Below are 18,365 nucleotides of genomic sequence, written 5' to 3'. Positions count from 1 at the left end.
GACAGATAAGCTATTTACTACGGGGGGTGTGGTGGAGGGGCTAACTTTGGGACTTTTAATTGCTTTTATTGCTTCTGAGCTCGATGCCTGAGACTGAGTGGAATTGACAGACAACACACTCGTATGTAAACAAGATGAACAAAAATTCCAGCGTCTCATATATGGATTTAGCTTCAATCCTCATCAATTGTGTCGTCGACTCTCAGAGGGTCTGGATTTGGACTTCTCCGTGCCACCACCACTTGGTTTGATTGCTACTGGACACAGCCAGGCCACGTCCTTCAATTTTAAGATTCAGCGCAAGGCAATACTCGTCATGAATCATTTTCTACTCCACCATATATATCAAGAGTCCAATGCGGTGATGCTATGCAAGAAATACATATCAATGCTAACTACATGTATGTGTAGGTATATAGGGGATCTACTCTATTCCCCTTTTAAGTCGCCTCTTGTCCTATATCACAATCCTCTTGAAACCCCAATCCGTCCCTTTTTTCCCCTCTTCTCTTTTCCCATACCATGCGCTCTTTTTATACCGCTTGACTGTACCCGCCGCCCAAACGCCGCCGCCCATACTTCAGATACTTTCGTAATTCATCTGCCCAAAACACCGTGCTGCAAAGGATGACGAGCCGGAACAAATCACCCAGCCCAAGGGCCTCTGTCTGGAAAACCTCTTGAAGCCATGGAAGGTAGATGACAAGTAGCTGACCGACGATTGACAGAGAAACTGCCCAGTTAAACAAGTTATTCGAAAAGAGCCCCACCTCGCCACGCAGCACCGATTTCGATTCAGAGCGGCAGCTAAGAGCGTTAAACATGTCAAAGAAGACGAAACAAGTAAAGGTCATGGTGGTATCCCGGCGGGTGACGACGCCGTCAGCCATCTGTCGCCGGTACGTGAGCATGGTACCGACCATGATGATGGCAGCTGAGGTTAGGACTCGCTGGATGAGTTTGTTCGTGAGAACTGCATCGTTGCGCTTTCTTGGCGGCCTGTTCATTACATCCGGGTCAACGCTTTCGACGCCCAGAGACTGAGCAGGAGGGCCATCCATGATAATATCTGCTTTCATGTTAGTCAAACAAAACACCTCCTTGATAGAGCGGGCAATTGAATGGGAAATCTTACTAATCCAGAGAATCTGCATGGCATTCAAGGGGCTCTTGAACCCGAAGCATGTGCAGACAAATACCAGGGCCAAACTTGCCGCACTCGTGCTAAGCTGAAACGTGAGGAAGTTTTGAATGTTGTTGAAGATGCCCTTGCCTTCTTCAATGGCCCGTAAAATGGTGGAAAAATCATCGTCAGTCAAAATCATGTCCGCTGCCTCTTTAGCAACGTCGGTTCCATGACGTCCCATTGCAATACCAATATCGGCCTTCTTCAGGGCTGGCGCATCGTTTACACCGTCGCCTGTCATTGCTACAATGTCTCCCCGGGATTGGAGAGCGCGGATAATCTTCATCTTGTGGTCCGGGTTAGTTCTGGCGAAAATAGTGGTGTGCTGCATCGCTTCGGCGAGGTCCCCATCCGACATCCTGTCAATCTCATCTCCTCTCAGGACAGCCTTGACTTCGTTCTGGCCCGGCAAATGAGCGCTAGGAATAGCGACATTCATTCCTAGCTGTCTACCAATCGCAAGCGCCGTAGTCTCTGCATCACCAGTAATCATGATGACTCTGACGCCGCCTCGCATCAGTCGTCGGATGGAGCGTTCTACGCCAGGCCTAGGGGGGTCCCTCATACCAACCAAGCCAGCAAATGCGAGTCCCTTGTAGGTATCATCGGAACCCAGAGGAATGACCGGACTGGACGCACCATCGGCGGGTGTGTTGCTTCGCGTGTCAGCTGCCGATGAGCGCGCTCTTGAGGATCTGGCCACTGGACCACTGGCAAAAGCAAGCACTCGAAGTCCTTTAGACGCCATAGCATCAGCCGCTGCCAAGGCCTCTTGGCGTCGAGCATTATCCAGTACAATCTCCCGTCCGTCTTTTTCCATATATGTGTCGCAAGCGGCGAGAACCTTCTCGATCGACCCCTTCATGTACGCATACTCTCTTTCGCTTCCAACAGTAACCCCCATCCACTTTCTCTCCGAGCTGAAGGGTACTTCTGTAATGCGAGGGCCCACGGAGTCTCGTACATCGTGTTCCTTGAACTTGTCAAGCAAATCGAGCATGGCTACATCCGTCGGTTGGCCAACCCAGCGAGTAAAAGTAAATGCCTCTTCGCGGCCCATTGTTGAGGACAAGACGGCACTCGTGGCAGCGCCGCTCTCAGTGTAATTCTTTGATAATCGTGCATTGTTTGCAATGTTTCCGATTCGTAGGATATGTAGAGCCGCTGGCGTCGGTTTGAATTCTTCAACCTCGGCGTCTGAAGCTACCTTGAACGAGCCGTCCTCCCCAAAGCACCACATTTCAACGGTGGTCATATGATTCGTTGTTAGTGTGCCTATTTCCACCGAGGTCAGCATCCAGTGCAGCTAAATTCACGAGCGGTATGTGAAAGAAGACTTACCGGTTTTGTCAGTGCATACAACATTGACGGAACCAAGGGTTTCAACTTTGGGCATCCAGCGCACGATGGCATGATGCTTGGCCATCCGATGCACACCAAGAGCCAGAGTGACGGTGACAATGATGGGCAATCCTTCTGGGATGGCTGCAACAGCCAAGGAAATAGAAATGGTGAATATTTCCAGCAATTTCTTCCCCTGTAGCCAGCCAACAAGCGAAATCAATCCGATGACGACAAATGATGCTTTGCTCAGCTGTGAGCCAAGATCATCCATTGACAACTGCAGAGGTGACCTAGGGTTTTCCGTCCCAGAAACATCTGAAGCAATAGATCCGAGATGAGTATTTCCGCCAGTTGCGAAAACAATTCCTTGGCCGTGTCCAGATCTTACCAATGTGCCCATGTACGCAACGTTCTTAGCGGTGCTCTCAAGCTCAGCAGCATTCGTGGGTGCTTCCGGGGCAAGGGATGTCTGCTTGTGGAATTGATTGAAGCTTTGAGTGCTAAATCCGTGGTGTTGCGATTCGGTCGTTATCCTTTTGGGCTTTGTTTCACCAGTGAGGTTAGAGACATCAATGGTCAGGTCGACCGCCTTGGTAACTCGAATCTCGGCCGGAATACGATCGCCAGTAGTAAACAGGACCAAATCTCCTGGCACTAGTTGAGAAGCCGAGACTTTGAATGAAGTCGCATCCAGAATATCTTCGATTGGTGTGATTAAACCAGAGCTGTCGGCGGGGTCTGGAAGGCCGCTGACGTTGGGGGGCCAGCTGGGGGGTTTCGGTAGACTAGAAGACTTGTTTGGCGAGCCTCGTACAAGGTGTGCATGATTCGGTACTAGGTGATTGAGAGCTTCGATGGATTTCTCCGATCGATACTCTTGGACAAACCCCACGGAAACGACAATGGTTACCGCCACGGTGATACTGATGGCATCATCCATGTTGCCCAAGAGCAGCGACATTCCCGCGGATACCAGCAAGAGCACAATCAATGGCTCTTGAAATTGTTTTAGGAACCGCAGCCAAAGCGGTTCTGGTTCTTCGTGGGGGATCTCATTGGGTCCGTATTCGCTGAGTCGTTTCAAGGCTTCGTTGGGCGTGAGGCCGTAAGTAAGCGAGGTTCGTAGTTGCGCGGCAGCTTCGCTGGGGGTCATTGAGGAATATTCCTTGGCCACTCCCTTTCATAAAATTAGCAACCTGCGCTTGTGCCAATGGGAAATCTCCAGGCTTACCAGCGCATGCGCCGATGGTGTCCGGGCATGTCCTGGCCTTGACTCTGATCTGCCCAGCCGCGGCGAATCGCCCGCATCTCCGGTGATGATGGGCACGCCAGCCACTGGCAGCAGAGACTCATTGCCAGAGCCCTGCCCTGCCCACGGCAGCTGCATTTTAGGTTCTCGATATGGCGTCGAAGATGGAAAAGGGGGGCCGGAGAGTCAACAGCCAAGCTGATATCAAGGGCCAGGTGTCATGGGGGAGGCAGAGATGGGATGCGCAGAGAGTCGTCGGTTGCGCATGCGTCGTCGGAATCGCAAGAGGGCGCTGCGTGGGAGCTCCGGGTCTTCGTCTTGCAGCGGCCACTGGCGGTCACGATCCTCATCCCCTGATGAAGAGGCCAACGTACAGACCGGTGAAGCATCAGCAATTGGGATCATGGATGGAAATTGCATGGAAAGGTGGTCTTCCAAGGCTCCAGTGGAATGGATGCGCTAGCCTCGCCACTGGACTGGGGAACAAGGAGCGCTACAGGGGGGCTGCAGGTACTGGCGGCGCCAAGTAACGCTGTGGTTGGGCTTAGCGGCACCGCGGCTAAACTGGGTGGACAACGCGGCCTATCTCTTACGGGGCTTTTTGAACCTTGAACTCTCCGACTTTGCGCCATAACTCAATATCAACATGTCCACTGGTACCTAATACGTTTCTCTTATACCGAGTACCTGTAATGCTCGGCAGTTTCTGTTCAATTGACTCAGTTACCAGTTAGTACCCAATAGTCATGTACTTCTCGAACGCCTCTTTGAGCCAACAAACCCCCCCAACAGTAACATATTCTCCGCTAGTCAGGCCTCCTGGGCAGCCAACCTCAGCTATGGACAAGTTGGATAGTGGATTAAGCCTATTCGAGGAGCTGGACTTAGAAGAGGGACAACCTGCCGCTCTTAATGGAAATTGAACAGAATAGCACCACTAGGGGGTCACGAGAGGCTTGTAGCATTAATGGTAGAGTCAGACATGGCTGGGTAACATTATGCAGATGGCTCTGCGTCTAAAGATAGATTACCCAATGCCTGAAGCGTGCACATGTCCAGCTGCGGGTGTCGGAATACAAAGTGGCATGTGCCAGAGATGGGATGTTGTGGCAGCAGTGATCCTACAGTAGAACGAGATACAGGGAGCTGCAGAAGGACTTTAAGGCTCTTGGCATCAGCAGACAAGCCCAGATTGGGCCTGCTACAGCACATTGATAAGTATTCCTATCGACAATGGCGGGTGGTTGTAGGACATTCGAAGAGGCACCCGCGTTAAAAGAGGCATTGATGTAATACTCCGTCACACCAGCATGTGAATGAATTTGATGCTTCTGTAGATCGTTGGCTGATGTACGAGGTCGCCTTGAGCTCTACGACGGACGGAATGAGAAATCACATTACTGTTTTTTTTTTGTTATAGCATATTAAAAGTTAGAACCTCGCACATGATTTCGACAGGATCTTCTACTCCTCGTAGTACAAGCAAACTTTAAGCTCCATGTACCTACAAACGGACAACTTACCACAAGCCATCAAAGCGCAAGTAATTCACGGCCAAATTAGGCAAGCCATGTGGTCCACCGACTTCCGACGGGCGGAAACCTCCACTCTGGCGCCGGAAAAGCTAATGTTCCACCTCCGGACACCACCGAAAATGGAATGGGAGCTAGAGAGGTACTTAGGTACCGGGTACCAGCCACTCCTCCCAGCCACGCAATTTACGGCAGCATGGCCGAAGCGTCTCCCCTCGCCAACCTGAGAGTTTCACACAACCCATTGCTTTCCCTCGCCGTTTTTGCACTTCCCATCGCCACCCCCGTCGCCTCGCCCTCGCCGCTCCGTCTCGTGCGATTTCTGCAGACTTGCCCTGGGCGACTGGATTCTTTGACTTGATGAGTTTGCGCGGCTGCCATCGCGCGTGAGCCAGGCCCAAACACGGTTTAGGCGACTTGTTTATCCGCCAAAACACGCGCCCCTTGTTCCGTGTTTACTCACCTCACCTCCACTCTTGCTCCAAGCTCGTGTCCCTGCACCGTTTTCACTGGCTGAGCTTTTATTGCATATTCGCATTCGCATTCACAATCACATATACATTTACATCCACAACCCACCTCGACTTGCTCCAGCACCGCCGCCACCATGTTCTACTCGGAGACGCTCCTCCAGAAGACCGGGCCGCTTGCCCGTGTCTGGCTGTCGGCCAACCTCGAGCGCAAGCTCTCCAAGAATCACATTTTGCAGTCCAATGTCACGGACAGTGTCGAGGCCATCATCACGCCGAACCAGGCGCCCATGGCCCTGCGTCTCAGCGGACAGCTCCTGCTCGGTGTCGTCAGGATATACCAGCGCAAAACGCGATATCTGCTGGATGATTGCAATGAAGCCATGATGAAGATCAAAATGGTGGGTCACTTTTGCCTTCTTTCACCGTTAGAGTTGCATAGCATGTTAACAATTACTTACTAGGCTTTCCGATCCAGTGGAAACAACGATCTGGCTGCCAACCTGCAGGTTACTAACCGCGAGGCCTTGCTTCTGCCCGATCGCATCACGCCGTACGACAACCTCGAATTGCCTCCCCCGCCTGATGCTTCATGGCTGCTTTCGCAAGTCGAGGATGTGTCATCCACGCAAGTAGGTAGGAAGGGACGCGTCAGCAACAATCGAGACATCAATTTGCAGGAGGATTTCGACAACAGCCAGTATCTCCAGGGCGGCATGACGCTGGATGAGGACGCGCTTGCGCCCATGGATGACCTTGAGCTCGAGCTCGACTTCGGTCTCGACATGGATGGTGGCCCGAGCCACAGCATTGAAATGGGTCGAGATGCTCCCGCTGCCCGATCAATTGAAGACGATGTGTTCAGCGAGCTTGACATCATGCCCCGATCCAAAGAAGGCGCTGGTCCCGAAGACTCTCGCATGGATTTGGACGGTGGCGTCAGGATTGCAGATGATGAGGGCGATATCCAGATGGGCGATGACGATTTCCAGTTCAACCCTGACGATCAGTCTGCCGTCCCTGGCCTGGCTGCTCTCGATATTAATCGAGAGAGAATTTCGGAGTCTCCTCTATCAGACATTGATGATCAGTTTGCCAAGGAGATTGAAGAGGAGTATTCTCGCCACGGCCACACAGATCTTTACGAACCCCAAGATGACGTGGAAGATTCCCCCGTTAAGCGACCTACACAACGCGCTAGAAAGCAGCGCGTCATGATGCCGGATGACGAAATTGCGCTGTCTAGCACTCACATCAAGCAGCAGCAGGCGCACAGAGAAAACATCACCAAGCCAGCCACATACCTGCCTCGCGATCCTTTACTTCTGGCTCTGGCAGAAATGCAGAAGACGGGCGGCTTTGTGTCTTCCATCATGATGGAAGGTCGAAGCATGGGATGGGCACCTGAGCTGCGTGGTATGCTATCATTGGACATGGTCCGTGGTGCGAATGACCTGAAGCGCAAGCGTGACTCTGGCGTTGCCGATGTGGAAAGCGAGCTGGGTATCAAGTCTCCCCGTCTGGAACTGGGAGATGATACCGATTTCACTCTCGACGGAAACGCCTTCGGTAACCAGAGCGTGGGAGCTGACGGCACCATTCTCGAAATTCCCGCTGACGAAAGCGCGGCTCACTTTGACGATGATCATGCGGATGGAGGCGACAGAAGCAGCCCTATGCCCGCTTTCGAAGACACGACCTTGCCCCTCGTTCACCCTGCCGATAGCGGCCCCGTCTCTGTTGGAACTAAGCATGCTGTTCACATTCTGCGAGACCTGTTTGGCTCCGAGGCCGCCAATGATGCCGACAAGAGGAAGAAGTCGGCGGTTGTCTTCCAAACCCTACTGCCTGAGAAGCAGACCACCAAGGCCGAAGCTACCAAGATGTTCTTTGAGTGTCTGGTTCTTGCAACCAAGGACGCCATCAAGGTCGAGCAGACCTCTGGTCTCGGTGACCCTATCAAAGTACGAGGAAAGCGAGGCCTTTGGGGCGCCTGGGCCGAGCGGGAAGCTGGCGGCGAGATTTCGAACCAAGACCAACCCGAGTCCGTTGCTCCCGTGAGCGTTGCGGCGGTTGCTGTCGAAGCATAACCGTCTGCTTAACAATCACCGGGAAAAAATGACAAAAAAAAATTGTGCATGTAAAAAAAAACTACAATGCTGTGCATCTTGGGCAACGGGTCTTTTGTTTGTTTTTGTTCAAATCGCCCATGGCGGAGTTGAAGGCGTTCGGGAGATACCATGTAACCTTGGAGGTTCTCTGCTCTGGATAAAGGAAGGAGGGGAAAATGACAATTCGAGCCTTGGATGTCGAAACAGGACAACTTTTGTTTCTTGATTCTGTGTGTTGATTAGCTGTTTAGAAAAGGTGTTTGGGAGGATTGGCTATCATTCAAGGAAGTCATCAATGTGATGTTATGAGCTTGCCGTGAAGACGGACTTTGGAGGAATTTCGGTGCTTTGAATGCTGTTACTTACCTATGATTTTGCGATGTCTGCTTTGCAAGCATAAAAGTAGTATTGGACATGTAGCGATGCCCAGTTGTGGCAATTCAACTGTTCAACACGTTGCTTATACAAATGTCTAGGTGTTCTACTATAATCAGTAAAATGAAGTTTTTGGTGATGTGCTACTCCGTACTGTAATCGCTGATCTGCCCCGCCATGGGTCCAGGAACCCCACGCCAGGGATTCAAACCGTCTACCTACTAGGCACCTGCTTACCGCGGTCTTGCAACAGGCGACCCAGATTCTCCAAGACAACAAACCCTTTCCCGTCGAACTATAAAGCTCGGGCCCGCCGTGCTTTTGCTTCTCTTCCTCAGACAATCTCCTCTCGATCTCGACAGCCTCCCCCCTTTTCCCGACTCTCTTCCAAAGAAGCAACCCCCAAAAATGCCTTCTCCGTCTCCTCTGGTCATCGCGACGGGCGCCGTCAACCGCCTCCTGAAGGAAGAAGCGTCATATCACAAGGAGCTTCTGGCACAAGAGGCCGATGCCAAAGCCCAGGAGGAAAAGATTAAGAGCGGGCAGGACGACGAAGACGGCAATGCGACGTACATCTTGAAGCAGCAGGTATGTACAAAATCGCCAATACGCTAATGCATGGTATCAAGGTTTATGGAACTGACGTGTTTTCTTTCTTTTTAGCAACTGGTGGTCGAGCAGACGAGGGCCGTGTTCAAGCCGCTGAGAGACCGAATCAGCCAGGCCGTCGAGAAGCTGGAGGATCTTGTCGCGTCCGAAGAAAAGACTGGGAACGCCTCGGCTGAGGAACTGGCGAATGCAAAGGCGGCGCTGGAGAAGGCCAAGTCGGGCGACGTGTAAAGGAGATGGGAAAAGAAGGAGACAAAAGGAGTTTACGGACGATATAATACATGATACACAATAATACACAGCGGTGGTCCACATCACCGGATACCCAACAATGGTATGCCATCTCCCTTTTGGAGGGGGATTTCAATTCGGGTATCTTAATTGTACAACGATCCTATCCATCGTTTTTTCTTAAAATAAAATAAAAGCAATGCTATGCATGACAGCCCAATCTAATTGTCAACCTCCATCTTGTCATCATTTCTCGCGCCCACCAGTTTGTCGTCGTCTTCGTCTTCCTCGCCCTCTTCCTCATCCCGTTCAATCCGTGAATCGTCCATTTCAACGTCTTCTCCGGTCTCGGTGCCCGAGTCATCGTCTCGTAACGGAGGCTGTGACAATTCTCTCGTAGACGCCCTGCTCCCTATTCGGGAGGTCGTTCCGGCATCTGTAGAGAGAAGCTGCAGTCGGTCTGGTCGAGGGGAGCCCGCTGACGGTGTCGGTCCGTCCACCGATATTGCTGGTTGAGGCGTCTCTTGCAGTGTTCCGTCGCCATCTGGACGTGGTGTCCCAGTATTACTTGGTTCAATACCGGGTGTCTGGCCGCCACGCTGTTCCTCCACCTCGTCCTCCCCACCTTCGTTCATACCTTCTCTCCTATCTACTTCCTCCTTTTCGTCTCTGATCTGTCGTCTCAGCAGCATGCCCTCCTCCATGATTCTGTTAAACTGATCTCTCCGCTCTTTCCATGTTCCGCTGTATGTTTCGCTTTCCCGCTCCAGCTCCTTGCATTCCTCTTCCAGCTTCTCCAGGGCAGCAAACTGGTCTTCGCGCGGTCGTAGCAGCCGGTTAGACAATATCTTCTCCGCCAGCTCGTCAAACTTCTTGCGTCGTGCCAGAGTTGCCTTTGCGTCCTCCAACTGCTCCCGCAGGCGCGCATTGTTTTCTCGGGCGGCCTGGCATTCTGCCAGGATGCGCTGCTTGTCTGCCTCATAGCGTTCTCGCTCTCGCTCGTTTGCATCATGAAGGAATTGGAAGCGAGCAATGCTGCTGTCAAAGGCGGCGAAATCGAACGTTAGGTCTTCCTGTAGCTGAGCACTGCTCGAGGTCTGGCCCCCATTTCGGCTTTCGGTGTCGGATTGAATAGCGCTGGAGACAATCGCAGAGATGGAAGACAATCGCTTGGTGATGCGTTTGAACGGCTTTTCCTCCACGTTAAGAAGTCGGCTCTTGTGAAGCTCAGACTCGCCCTTTTCATCCAGCAGCTCCCAAGAAGCCATGGCTGGGATATGCAGAGAATAGGATCAGATTGTGCAGCAATGGATTGTCGATGGCGAGAGTAGGCGCGGATAATATACAGGATAAGTGGCTGTTTGCTTGGACAATTCGCAAAGAAGTTAGGTAATGAATGTTCCAACTTGTCTTGTTACTCAGCCTCGCACTGCAAAGACGTGAGCGCGTTGATGACTAATCTTGCTCGCCACTTTTCGGCCTAATCTGCCCACAGGCAACTCGGTAGCCTTGCATTTCCTTGATCCAACATACTTTCGCCTGCTTCTTGTTTGAGCTGCAAATCGCTGCCAAAACACACGAAAAACCAGTGCATCTTCTCAAAGCCTTTGCACTGAATCAAACACACAGCTCGCGACGCAAACCTTCCACCTCAAACATGTCGGAAGAGGACAAGGAGCTCTTGGCGCGTATCGGCCAGCTCGCAGGTAGGACCATCAGCTGTCCCGCGATGACTTCATAGTGCTCACTGCCTTATCCTAGGCCAAATCAACCGACACAAGAACCAGCAAGCCGGCTACCAGTCTGTGCCATCATCGCATCACCTACATCGCCATCGAGGTTCGTATAGTCTCAACGCGTTCGGACGAGGACGAAACTGACGCTGCCATAGGAAATGTCTATCGCCAAGCAAGCGCACCATATCCCAGCAGAGGGTATAGCAGCCGGCCAGCGGCCACTCACCGCCACAGGACTCTGCATCTTAACGCTTCAGGATCTGCCTCTGGATCAGCTTCCAGCTCGGCCGCGCCCAGTCCCGCTCCTACAACCTCGGGCTGGGTATCCAAGAACGACCGCCACCGCCAACTCATAAACGCCAGTATCTACGAGAAGGATAGCCAAAATCGGGCCAAAGCTATCGAAGAGACGCGGCAACGAAACCTCAAGGAGCGGCGCCTTCGAGAGAAGAAACGATTCGGCGACTATCTTCGCCATCAAGCCGGGGTTGCGGGTACGAGCATGAGCGCTAACTCGACAGGTGTGAATGAAATCCCGGTCAACGGCATTCGCTTCCGCGTTCTAGACGGAGGAAAGAAGCTTGTAAAAGCTCCTGGTGAGTCATGCGTCACTGTCTGTCGTTTTCTTGCCACTATTGCTCACGAGAGACTTTCAGACGATCCCGCCTCCCCTGCCATGACGCCAAAATTGACTATCATTGCCGGCGTCAAGTTCCATCGTACCAAGACCGGAAACCTTGTCGCACAGAGGATAATTAGAGACCATCGGTATGTTGAACCTCCAAGGATGATCGTGGCACTAACGTATGCAGTCGATCCGGTGCGGTTAAAAAACTTGATCAACGGTGCAAAATCTTTTCCACGACCGGTAATTGTTACTTCTTTCTTCTTCACACCCGCGGCGACGAAACATCTTACAGCTCTACGAGGCAGTGGCATAGATGGGAGGGACGCTAACCACTAACTTGCCTTTCTCTTCTAGGTTCTTGTCCGAAAGGCCCAAGCTGCCGATACATTCACGACCCTGACAAGGTGGCCCTCTGCAAAGATTTCTTGAAAGACGGCAAGTGTCCCAATGGCGAGGCATGCGACCTCTCCCATGCGCTTACTCCAGAACGTGTCCCGAACTGCTTGCACTATGCCAAGGGGCAATGCTCCCGGCCTGACTGTCCCTTTACTCACTCCAAAGCCTCCCCAAGTGCGCCCGTGTGCGCGGCATTTGGATTCTGCGGTTACTGTGACAAGGGTGCAGACTGCACCGATCGCCACGTCTTTGAATGCCCCGACTTTAGCAATACCGGTATCTGTAAAACCAGGGGATGTAAGCTGCTCCATCGCGAGAGGGCAAGCGTCCTCCGCAACCAAGCCAAGCAGCGTGACGAGGACGACGACGTCTCCAGCGAAGATGAATCGGTCGATTCAGACGATGTCGACTCGGACGAAGTAGCCGAGTTTCTTGAGGGCGACGATGATGACTCTGACTTTGAGAACCCAAAGGACTACCTCCCCCTCTAGCCGAGTCGAGCAGCCACCGCCCGTAGACTGGTCGAGTCGAATTCGATCCAACGCGCAGTCTCATGGTTTCCTTATTTTTTTTTTTGGGGGGGGGGGGAGGGGGGGGGGATTTTGAGACGATGTGCCCTTTCTTGATCTATTTAGCATGCGATAGGCTTCGTCGTCTGTTTTTCTTCTATAGTACCGACGAGGCAACCATGGCATTTGATGAGGTTGCCTTCTTTCTTTGTTTTTTTCTATTACCCAGGGATGGGTTTTATACCAAGATACCCTGCTACGCAGCACTTTTTGATATCAATCATTTGCCTAGGGTGCAAAGAGGAGAAAGAAAGAAAGAAAGAAAGAAAGAAAGAAAGAAAGAAAGATGATTTGCAGTGCGGAAGAACGAGACAGAATAGATGAGAGAAAGAAGTCTCTTTGTTAGGAAAACAGCAACGTGTTGGTAAAGAAGAAATTTAATAATAACAAGGACAAAAAGAAATAAAGAAGAATCAAATTGATATAACAAAGTATCAAGTCTACTTTGACTGTAATGAATCGGTGTATACGGAGTAACTGCATCTGTTCCCCCCCCCCGTCCTTTGTTCTCTCGAACATTGACTCTTAAATGGAGACCCCCGGCCGCTGGGCTGGTGCTTATTTCTTATTTCCTCCCCTAACCGACACTTGCCTTAGCGAAAGGCGGCCTCTAGAGAGCTTCGCTGATCGGCGCCCACGGCAGCCAGATACCGCCCCGAGCGTCTCCCCTAAAATGATGGAGCAGAGAAAAGACATCAAATCCATCCAGATGTGTACGAGTAGCTCGAAGGCCCTTGTCTAGTTCACGGATCGATTATGAAAAATAACACCAATATTAATTAACCTTGAACCTATTTCTTTTTTTCTTTTTTTTTTTTTAAGCTGGCCTTCCCCCTCCCCCTGGTTCGGTGCTATTGGAATACGGCACTTTATTTTGCCAAGGGCGACAATCCCAAGAAAAGAAAAGACGGGACTCCGTAATCCCAGATTGAGGGGGTTTTTAAATTCAAATCTTTTGGCGGAGTTTCCTGGACCCAAGTTTCAAAAGGGATCGGGGCGCTTGGCTCTTTTCTCTCCATCTCTTTTCCCCAATTGAACTCCAACGTGTGCTGTGTTGCTCCTCGTAACCCGTCGTCACATCAGGCGCCGAGCTCTTTTTTCGATCCCTTTTTTTTTTTTTTTTTTGCTTCTCTATTGCCGCGCGGGAAATTTCGAGCACTGGGGGGGGAAACTTCATTGCCACTTGCTTGTTTTGCGACGTCAAGCAAATTCGTGTCTCCTTTTTTTTTTCAATCAATTGCTCTTTTGAAAGGAAACCCCGAGGCGGGCCTTTTGTTTGCGCAAAGTGCATCGTGTCAGTTCAGTGCTACAAAGAGACTGACACCGACTAACCAACATCAGCCTGGCTCTGCCTCAGCCACTGGGCTGACTGCCTTACGGGACCCTGAACCTGCATCGTTCGACGTAGAGCAGCAGCATATTCTATTTTTGGGGTGACAGACTGGTGGGCTGGGCATTTTTCATGATCGGCATCAACTGCGGCGTATCATTGCGGATATAGAAGAGCCCTTTGCTGTTGCTGCTTTTTTCCTCGTGCTGTGCTGGGCTACAAGGACTCGGATCACCAGAGGAACAGGACAGCTCTTCACTTACAAAACATCAAAGAAAAAGAAACTACTAAAGGCAAACTCTTGCAATCATGGGGCTCCGGGATGCGCTGCGGAAGAAGGAGGCTATAGAGCATGATCAGGGCCCAGACATCACTTTTGTTCGCTCCGATACCGTTTCGCAGCAGGTGATTATGGCGCCGGACGGGGGCGGCCACAACGACGGCTTGCTGTCGCCCACGTCGACCAGCGGCGAGCACCGAAAGTCGAGACGCAGCTTCGACTTCTTGCACTCAGACCAGTCGCGGAGCGCCTCTGCCTCGTCGTCGGCGTCCAACAAGAAGGAGAGCGCGGCGAGACGCCTGTCGCACAGGCTGCATCTAAGTCGGCCGCCCGAGACCTCTGACCATGTGCCGCAGAACCTGCCGGAGATTGTGGTCCCAGCCGACGTGCAGGATAGAGACGCCGCAGAGCTGCAGTGGGAGAAGCGGGCGACCATGCTGGCCGGGCAGAACGACCTCGCCAGGAGTCGGCCGTCGTCGAGAGACGCCTCGGACGGCATGGCCCAGATGAGTCTAGACGCCTCTCACTCTCGCAGCCGAAGCCCCTCGGCCAACTCGGGACCGGTCTTGTCCAAGGAAATCGACGCCGACATCCAAGAGGCGATTCGACTGCATGAGGAGGGGAATTATGCGGAGGCGACCAAGATGTTTGGGCGCCTTGCAGACGAGAGCGGCGCCAACAATCCACTCAGCCAGGTTCTCTATGGACTGGCACTCAGGTGAGTGCTACCACGGCTGGATCCCAATTAGCCTTTTCATTTTCCATTTCTGCGGTGGCGATGCGCTGCTGCCGGTGAATCCTGAGAGACGGAGAGAGAGCTCCAGCTCCCCCTCATTGCCTTGATCATTTCCCCTTGAGCTCACATATCACATCACATCATTTGATTTACGTGACATGGCCATCATATGATTAGCAGGCGATTGATGAAAAGAGAGCATCCGGACTAATACAGCCATGCTTTCTTCCAATAGGCACGGCTGGGGTTGCACGCCGGATACTGAGCGAGCGGTCCACTATCTAACGGCAGCGGCCTCTAACGCTGCATCGGTCGAGCAATTGGCCATCCAGGCCGGTATCAAGAAGGGAGGGGCTGCAAAGGGAGAGCTAGTCCTGGCCATCTTCGAATTGGCCAACTGTTTCCGCCACGGCTGGGGCATCGACAAGGACCCAGTCGCTGCAAAGCAGGTATGCATTTGCCTCTTCGATATCTCAGGGGGTTGACTGGTCGGCTGCTGGGCTTTGCTGATTAGATACTGACCACTGCTGGGGAAAACGAACAGTACTATGAGACAGCGGCAAACTTGGGCGATACCGGTGAGTTGCAGATGCAGCCCTGTGTCGAAAAAAGCTCCGGATGCTGACGAGGTGAACAAGACGCCATGAACGAGGTTGCCTGGTGCTACCTAGAGGGCTACGGCTGTAAAAAGGACAAGGTACGTCGACGATTAGTCAAAATATCGATGACATAACTTGCCTCTTGCAAATCCAACTCATGGCACAGAGGAGAGCCAAGCCTCAGGCCAAGGCACCACAAGCTGTGGCTTGCCAGTCGTGGCCAGTCTGGCTGACAAAGGCGAGGTTGATGCCCAACGTCTGACCAGACCCCCAGAGTTGGGTGCCGATGAGGAATGAGCGGGCACGAAGAGGCGCAAGTTGCTCATGTCCAATGGAAAATGGCACGGGCAGTGGCCGCTTTCCCCCTCCCCGCAGACTCCGATCCGTTACATGAGGCTGATGTTTGACCCCTTATTTGGGAGTACAGTTTGCTGCAGCCCAGTATTATCGACGGGCTGAGAATGGTGGCAACAAGACACTAGGAAATACATGGTAAGTCACCAACACGCATCCATACTTGCTCGTCGGGTCAGCTGTGGGCGTCCCTGTGTGTGCTGTGATGCATCACTCCCGAGTGGCCGGGCCTCGCTTGCGACCCATCCGTGCCGCTTGATCACACTGTTCCTCCTGGAGGAGGCTATGCATGGCTGCGACGGTCTGCGATCTCATGATAGTGGCCAGGAGCTCCGGAGGATTGTGATGTGCTACACCGTCCAGCCCCAATGAGAAGACGAGGGCTCTGAGAGGTGTCGATAGCTAACGGGTTTGCAGGATATGGAAGGACAAGTATAGCCCAGAAAACCGCAAGAAAAAATAGGGGGGGGGGGGGGGGTCACAGGTAGGCAGATGTCCTTGACTCAATGAGGGCTCAGTAGTGCCTCCCCGGCTCTAGGCCCTCTCTCCCTCTCTCTCTCTGCGTGTTTCCTCTCTTATTCAGCGGCCGTTATTGGATATCCAAGGGCATGGGGTCTTTTTTCTTCCCACTGCCGCATTGCGTGTCCCTCGTGTGGCTTTAAACAGCAAGTAAGAAGGCTCCATTGTGACCCATCCCGCGTCCTGCGGTTCACATTTGCGGGGTGCTGCTGTTGTACCACTCGGAGGCACGGACGCGGCATAGTTCTAGGCGTTGTGGACGGCTCATGTAGCAGGCGATTGCGGCATGTATGTTTTGTCTGTATGTAGCATATATGGATATGTATGTAAACTGCGAGTATCCGAAGATGTATGGCTGTGAAGCCACAGCATTCTGTTCGTCCGTGTGTGTGTGTAGCGTGGACTGTCTGTACTCGTATGCGGCCACTGAAGGAGCAACGCAACAGCCAAACAAACCAGCTGCTGTGCTTCATTCCCAGAGAACTCACTAACATGGAAAGGGAAAGGAAAGGGCCACAGAGGCAGCTGCAGCTGTAACCCGGAGATTTGGAGCAAATGGGAGCGCGGGTCTGGCGATGTCCTCTGTGCGGGCGGCTGTTTTACCAGCTTTGCCCTAGCTGGGGGGGGATCGTTTTTGATGCCTGATTGCGCATGTCGGTACGAGTAGGTGGTCTGGATGCATGTGCGTGCGCACGTACATGATGTATGTGTATGTACGTATGTATGTGTTGTTCAGCTGTCGCCATGAGATTGGATGGAAGACGAGACGGCCAGAAAACTGCTCCTCTCCTGCTGTGGAGGCGGCCAGATATCGAGACCTAGTACGAGTGGGCTGGCGCGAGAAGTGCTGCCGAGCCCTGCTTCTATTGTAGTTTTTTTTTTCTCTCTCTCTCTCTCTCTCTTGCTGTCGTTGGCCATCCGCTTACCAATGGCCATCGGGGCTTTGGGTATCAATTCGTGAGTCATCCATCACAATCAAGTCGGCGTGCTCACAATTCGACGTTGCTGGCAGACACTCTGCTAGTCCCGGGCAAGGGAGGTTCTCAATGGAGGTGTCACGACCGTTGCAGCTGTAAGGGACAAGGGCAGCTTTGTTAGCATTGGCCCTCGGCGGGTAGAGGTCTGTACGAGCATGCAAGATGCATGTATGGTTGTTTGTATGTGCGGTACGAGCATGTAAGTGAGTATGCGGGTATGCGTATATGCAACCCAGGCAGGTCGGTGGATGTGCCTCTTGTCATGTAGAGGAGATGTGACCGTCTGCTTGCCACCAAAGGGATCCATGGATAATGCTAGGTAAGGTAGACCAAGATTAGTAGATACCTCCCGCAGTTGGAGCACACGGCAGAGGTACTGTATGTACTTTGATATTCTGGCGCCCGGGTCGCATCAGCAGCCAGTCTCTCCACGCCTATCGATTTTTCTCAAGGCGATGCATCTTTTTAGTCTCAAGGCCACCAGGATCGGCCCGAGGGGCGTGTATCAGCAGCGGCCGTTGGCGTCGTGTCAATGGAGGAGCCAGAAACAGAGACCCGGGGCTAGCAAAAGCCATTGATGGCCTTGTTCTTCCAGAAGCGTACCGTGAGAAGCTGCCATTCGCCTGAACTAGAGCGGATGCGTCTGGACAAGTACAAGTAGGTGCGCGTGCGAATTGGCTGGGAGGCGTAGGCGTTTCATCCATTTCGCCAAAACCCCGAGGTTGTGGCCGGCTCTGGGAGGGCATTGGCCGGCGACAGAGCAGATGATCAGTTCTTGCAGATGGAGAATGGCTCGCCGATTCGTGGATGCGCCTTGCAGGTTAGTTGCTTTTAATTATGGCGAATGGGAGAGGTGGGATGGACTGGAAACAGGGAGGGCGAAAAAAATGAGGGGGCTGGGGATTTATTGGGAGTCTAGAGGTTTTTATTTTGCTCGATCTATGTTATTCCGTGGTAGGTTAGTAGGCAAAACTCGCCCTCTGTTGTTTGGGTAATGGTTTTGGATTATTCTCTTTATTTTATTTCTATTTTTAATTTTAATTTTAATTATTTTCATTTGTATGGTTTCTGGAGTCGTCGAAGCAGCGTTGGACTCTCCCCGTCTCACCATCTCCCAACCAAGAGCCGTCGGTG

The 18,365-nt window shown here is 52.3% G+C and overlaps 6 protein-coding genes across 6 annotated transcripts; 4 read left to right on the top strand and 2 right to left on the bottom strand.

Moving 5' to 3' along the window:
• Window positions 1–533: 533 nt before the first annotated feature.
• On the bottom strand, window positions 534–3,917 carry Triagg1_4869 (uncharacterized protein; the record flags this gene model as incomplete). The annotated part of the gene is made up of 4 exons (XM_062899320.1): window positions 534–1,069; window positions 1,136–2,461; window positions 2,528–3,707; window positions 3,762–3,917. 4 exons carry the CDS (start codon window positions 3,915–3,917, stop codon window positions 534–536), a joined length of 3,198 nt encoding a protein of 1,065 aa, XP_062756050.1.
• Window positions 3,918–5,918: 2,001 nt separating this feature from the next.
• On the top strand, window positions 5,919–7,871 carry Triagg1_4868 (uncharacterized protein; the record flags this gene model as incomplete). Its single annotated transcript, XM_062899318.1, has 2 exons — window positions 5,919–6,182; window positions 6,246–7,871. The coding sequence occupies 2 exons, from the start codon at window positions 5,919–5,921 to the stop codon at window positions 7,869–7,871; spliced, it is 1,890 nt and encodes a 629-aa protein (XP_062756049.1).
• Window positions 7,872–8,675: 804 nt separating this feature from the next.
• On the top strand, window positions 8,676–9,107 carry Triagg1_4867 (uncharacterized protein; the record flags this gene model as incomplete). The annotated part of the gene is made up of 2 exons (XM_062899317.1): window positions 8,676–8,855; window positions 8,931–9,107. 2 exons carry the CDS (start codon window positions 8,676–8,678, stop codon window positions 9,105–9,107), a joined length of 357 nt encoding a protein of 118 aa, XP_062756048.1.
• A 221-nt stretch (window positions 9,108–9,328) lies between these two features.
• Window positions 9,329–10,375, bottom strand: Triagg1_4866 (uncharacterized protein; the record flags this gene model as incomplete). Its single annotated transcript, XM_062899316.1, has 1 exon — window positions 9,329–10,375. One exon carries the CDS (start codon window positions 10,373–10,375, stop codon window positions 9,329–9,331), a length of 1,047 nt encoding a protein of 348 aa, XP_062756047.1.
• A 389-nt stretch (window positions 10,376–10,764) lies between these two features.
• Triagg1_4865 (uncharacterized protein) lies at window positions 10,765–12,358 on the top strand (the record flags this gene model as incomplete). The annotated part of the gene is made up of 5 exons (XM_062899315.1): window positions 10,765–10,813; window positions 10,869–10,946; window positions 10,999–11,611; window positions 11,656–11,711; window positions 11,826–12,358. 5 exons carry the CDS (start codon window positions 10,765–10,767, stop codon window positions 12,356–12,358), a joined length of 1,329 nt encoding a protein of 442 aa, XP_062756046.1.
• A 1,717-nt stretch (window positions 12,359–14,075) lies between these two features.
• On the top strand, window positions 14,076–15,643 carry Triagg1_4864 (uncharacterized protein; the record flags this gene model as incomplete). Its single annotated transcript, XM_062899314.1, has 5 exons — window positions 14,076–14,764; window positions 15,018–15,231; window positions 15,297–15,360; window positions 15,421–15,479; window positions 15,548–15,643. The coding sequence occupies 5 exons, from the start codon at window positions 14,076–14,078 to the stop codon at window positions 15,641–15,643; spliced, it is 1,122 nt and encodes a 373-aa protein (XP_062756045.1).
• Window positions 15,644–18,365: the final 2,722 nt, after the last annotated feature.

This window comes from Trichoderma aggressivum (genome assembly GCF_033847375.1).
Source record: "Trichoderma aggressivum f. europaeum strain CBS 100526 chromosome Unknown scaffold_016, whole genome shotgun sequence".
Lineage (NCBI taxonomy): Eukaryota > Fungi > Ascomycota > Sordariomycetes > Hypocreales > Hypocreaceae > Trichoderma > Trichoderma aggressivum.
The sequence above is the reverse complement of the archived record's forward strand: the minus strand, read 5'-3'. Positions and strand labels throughout refer to the sequence as shown.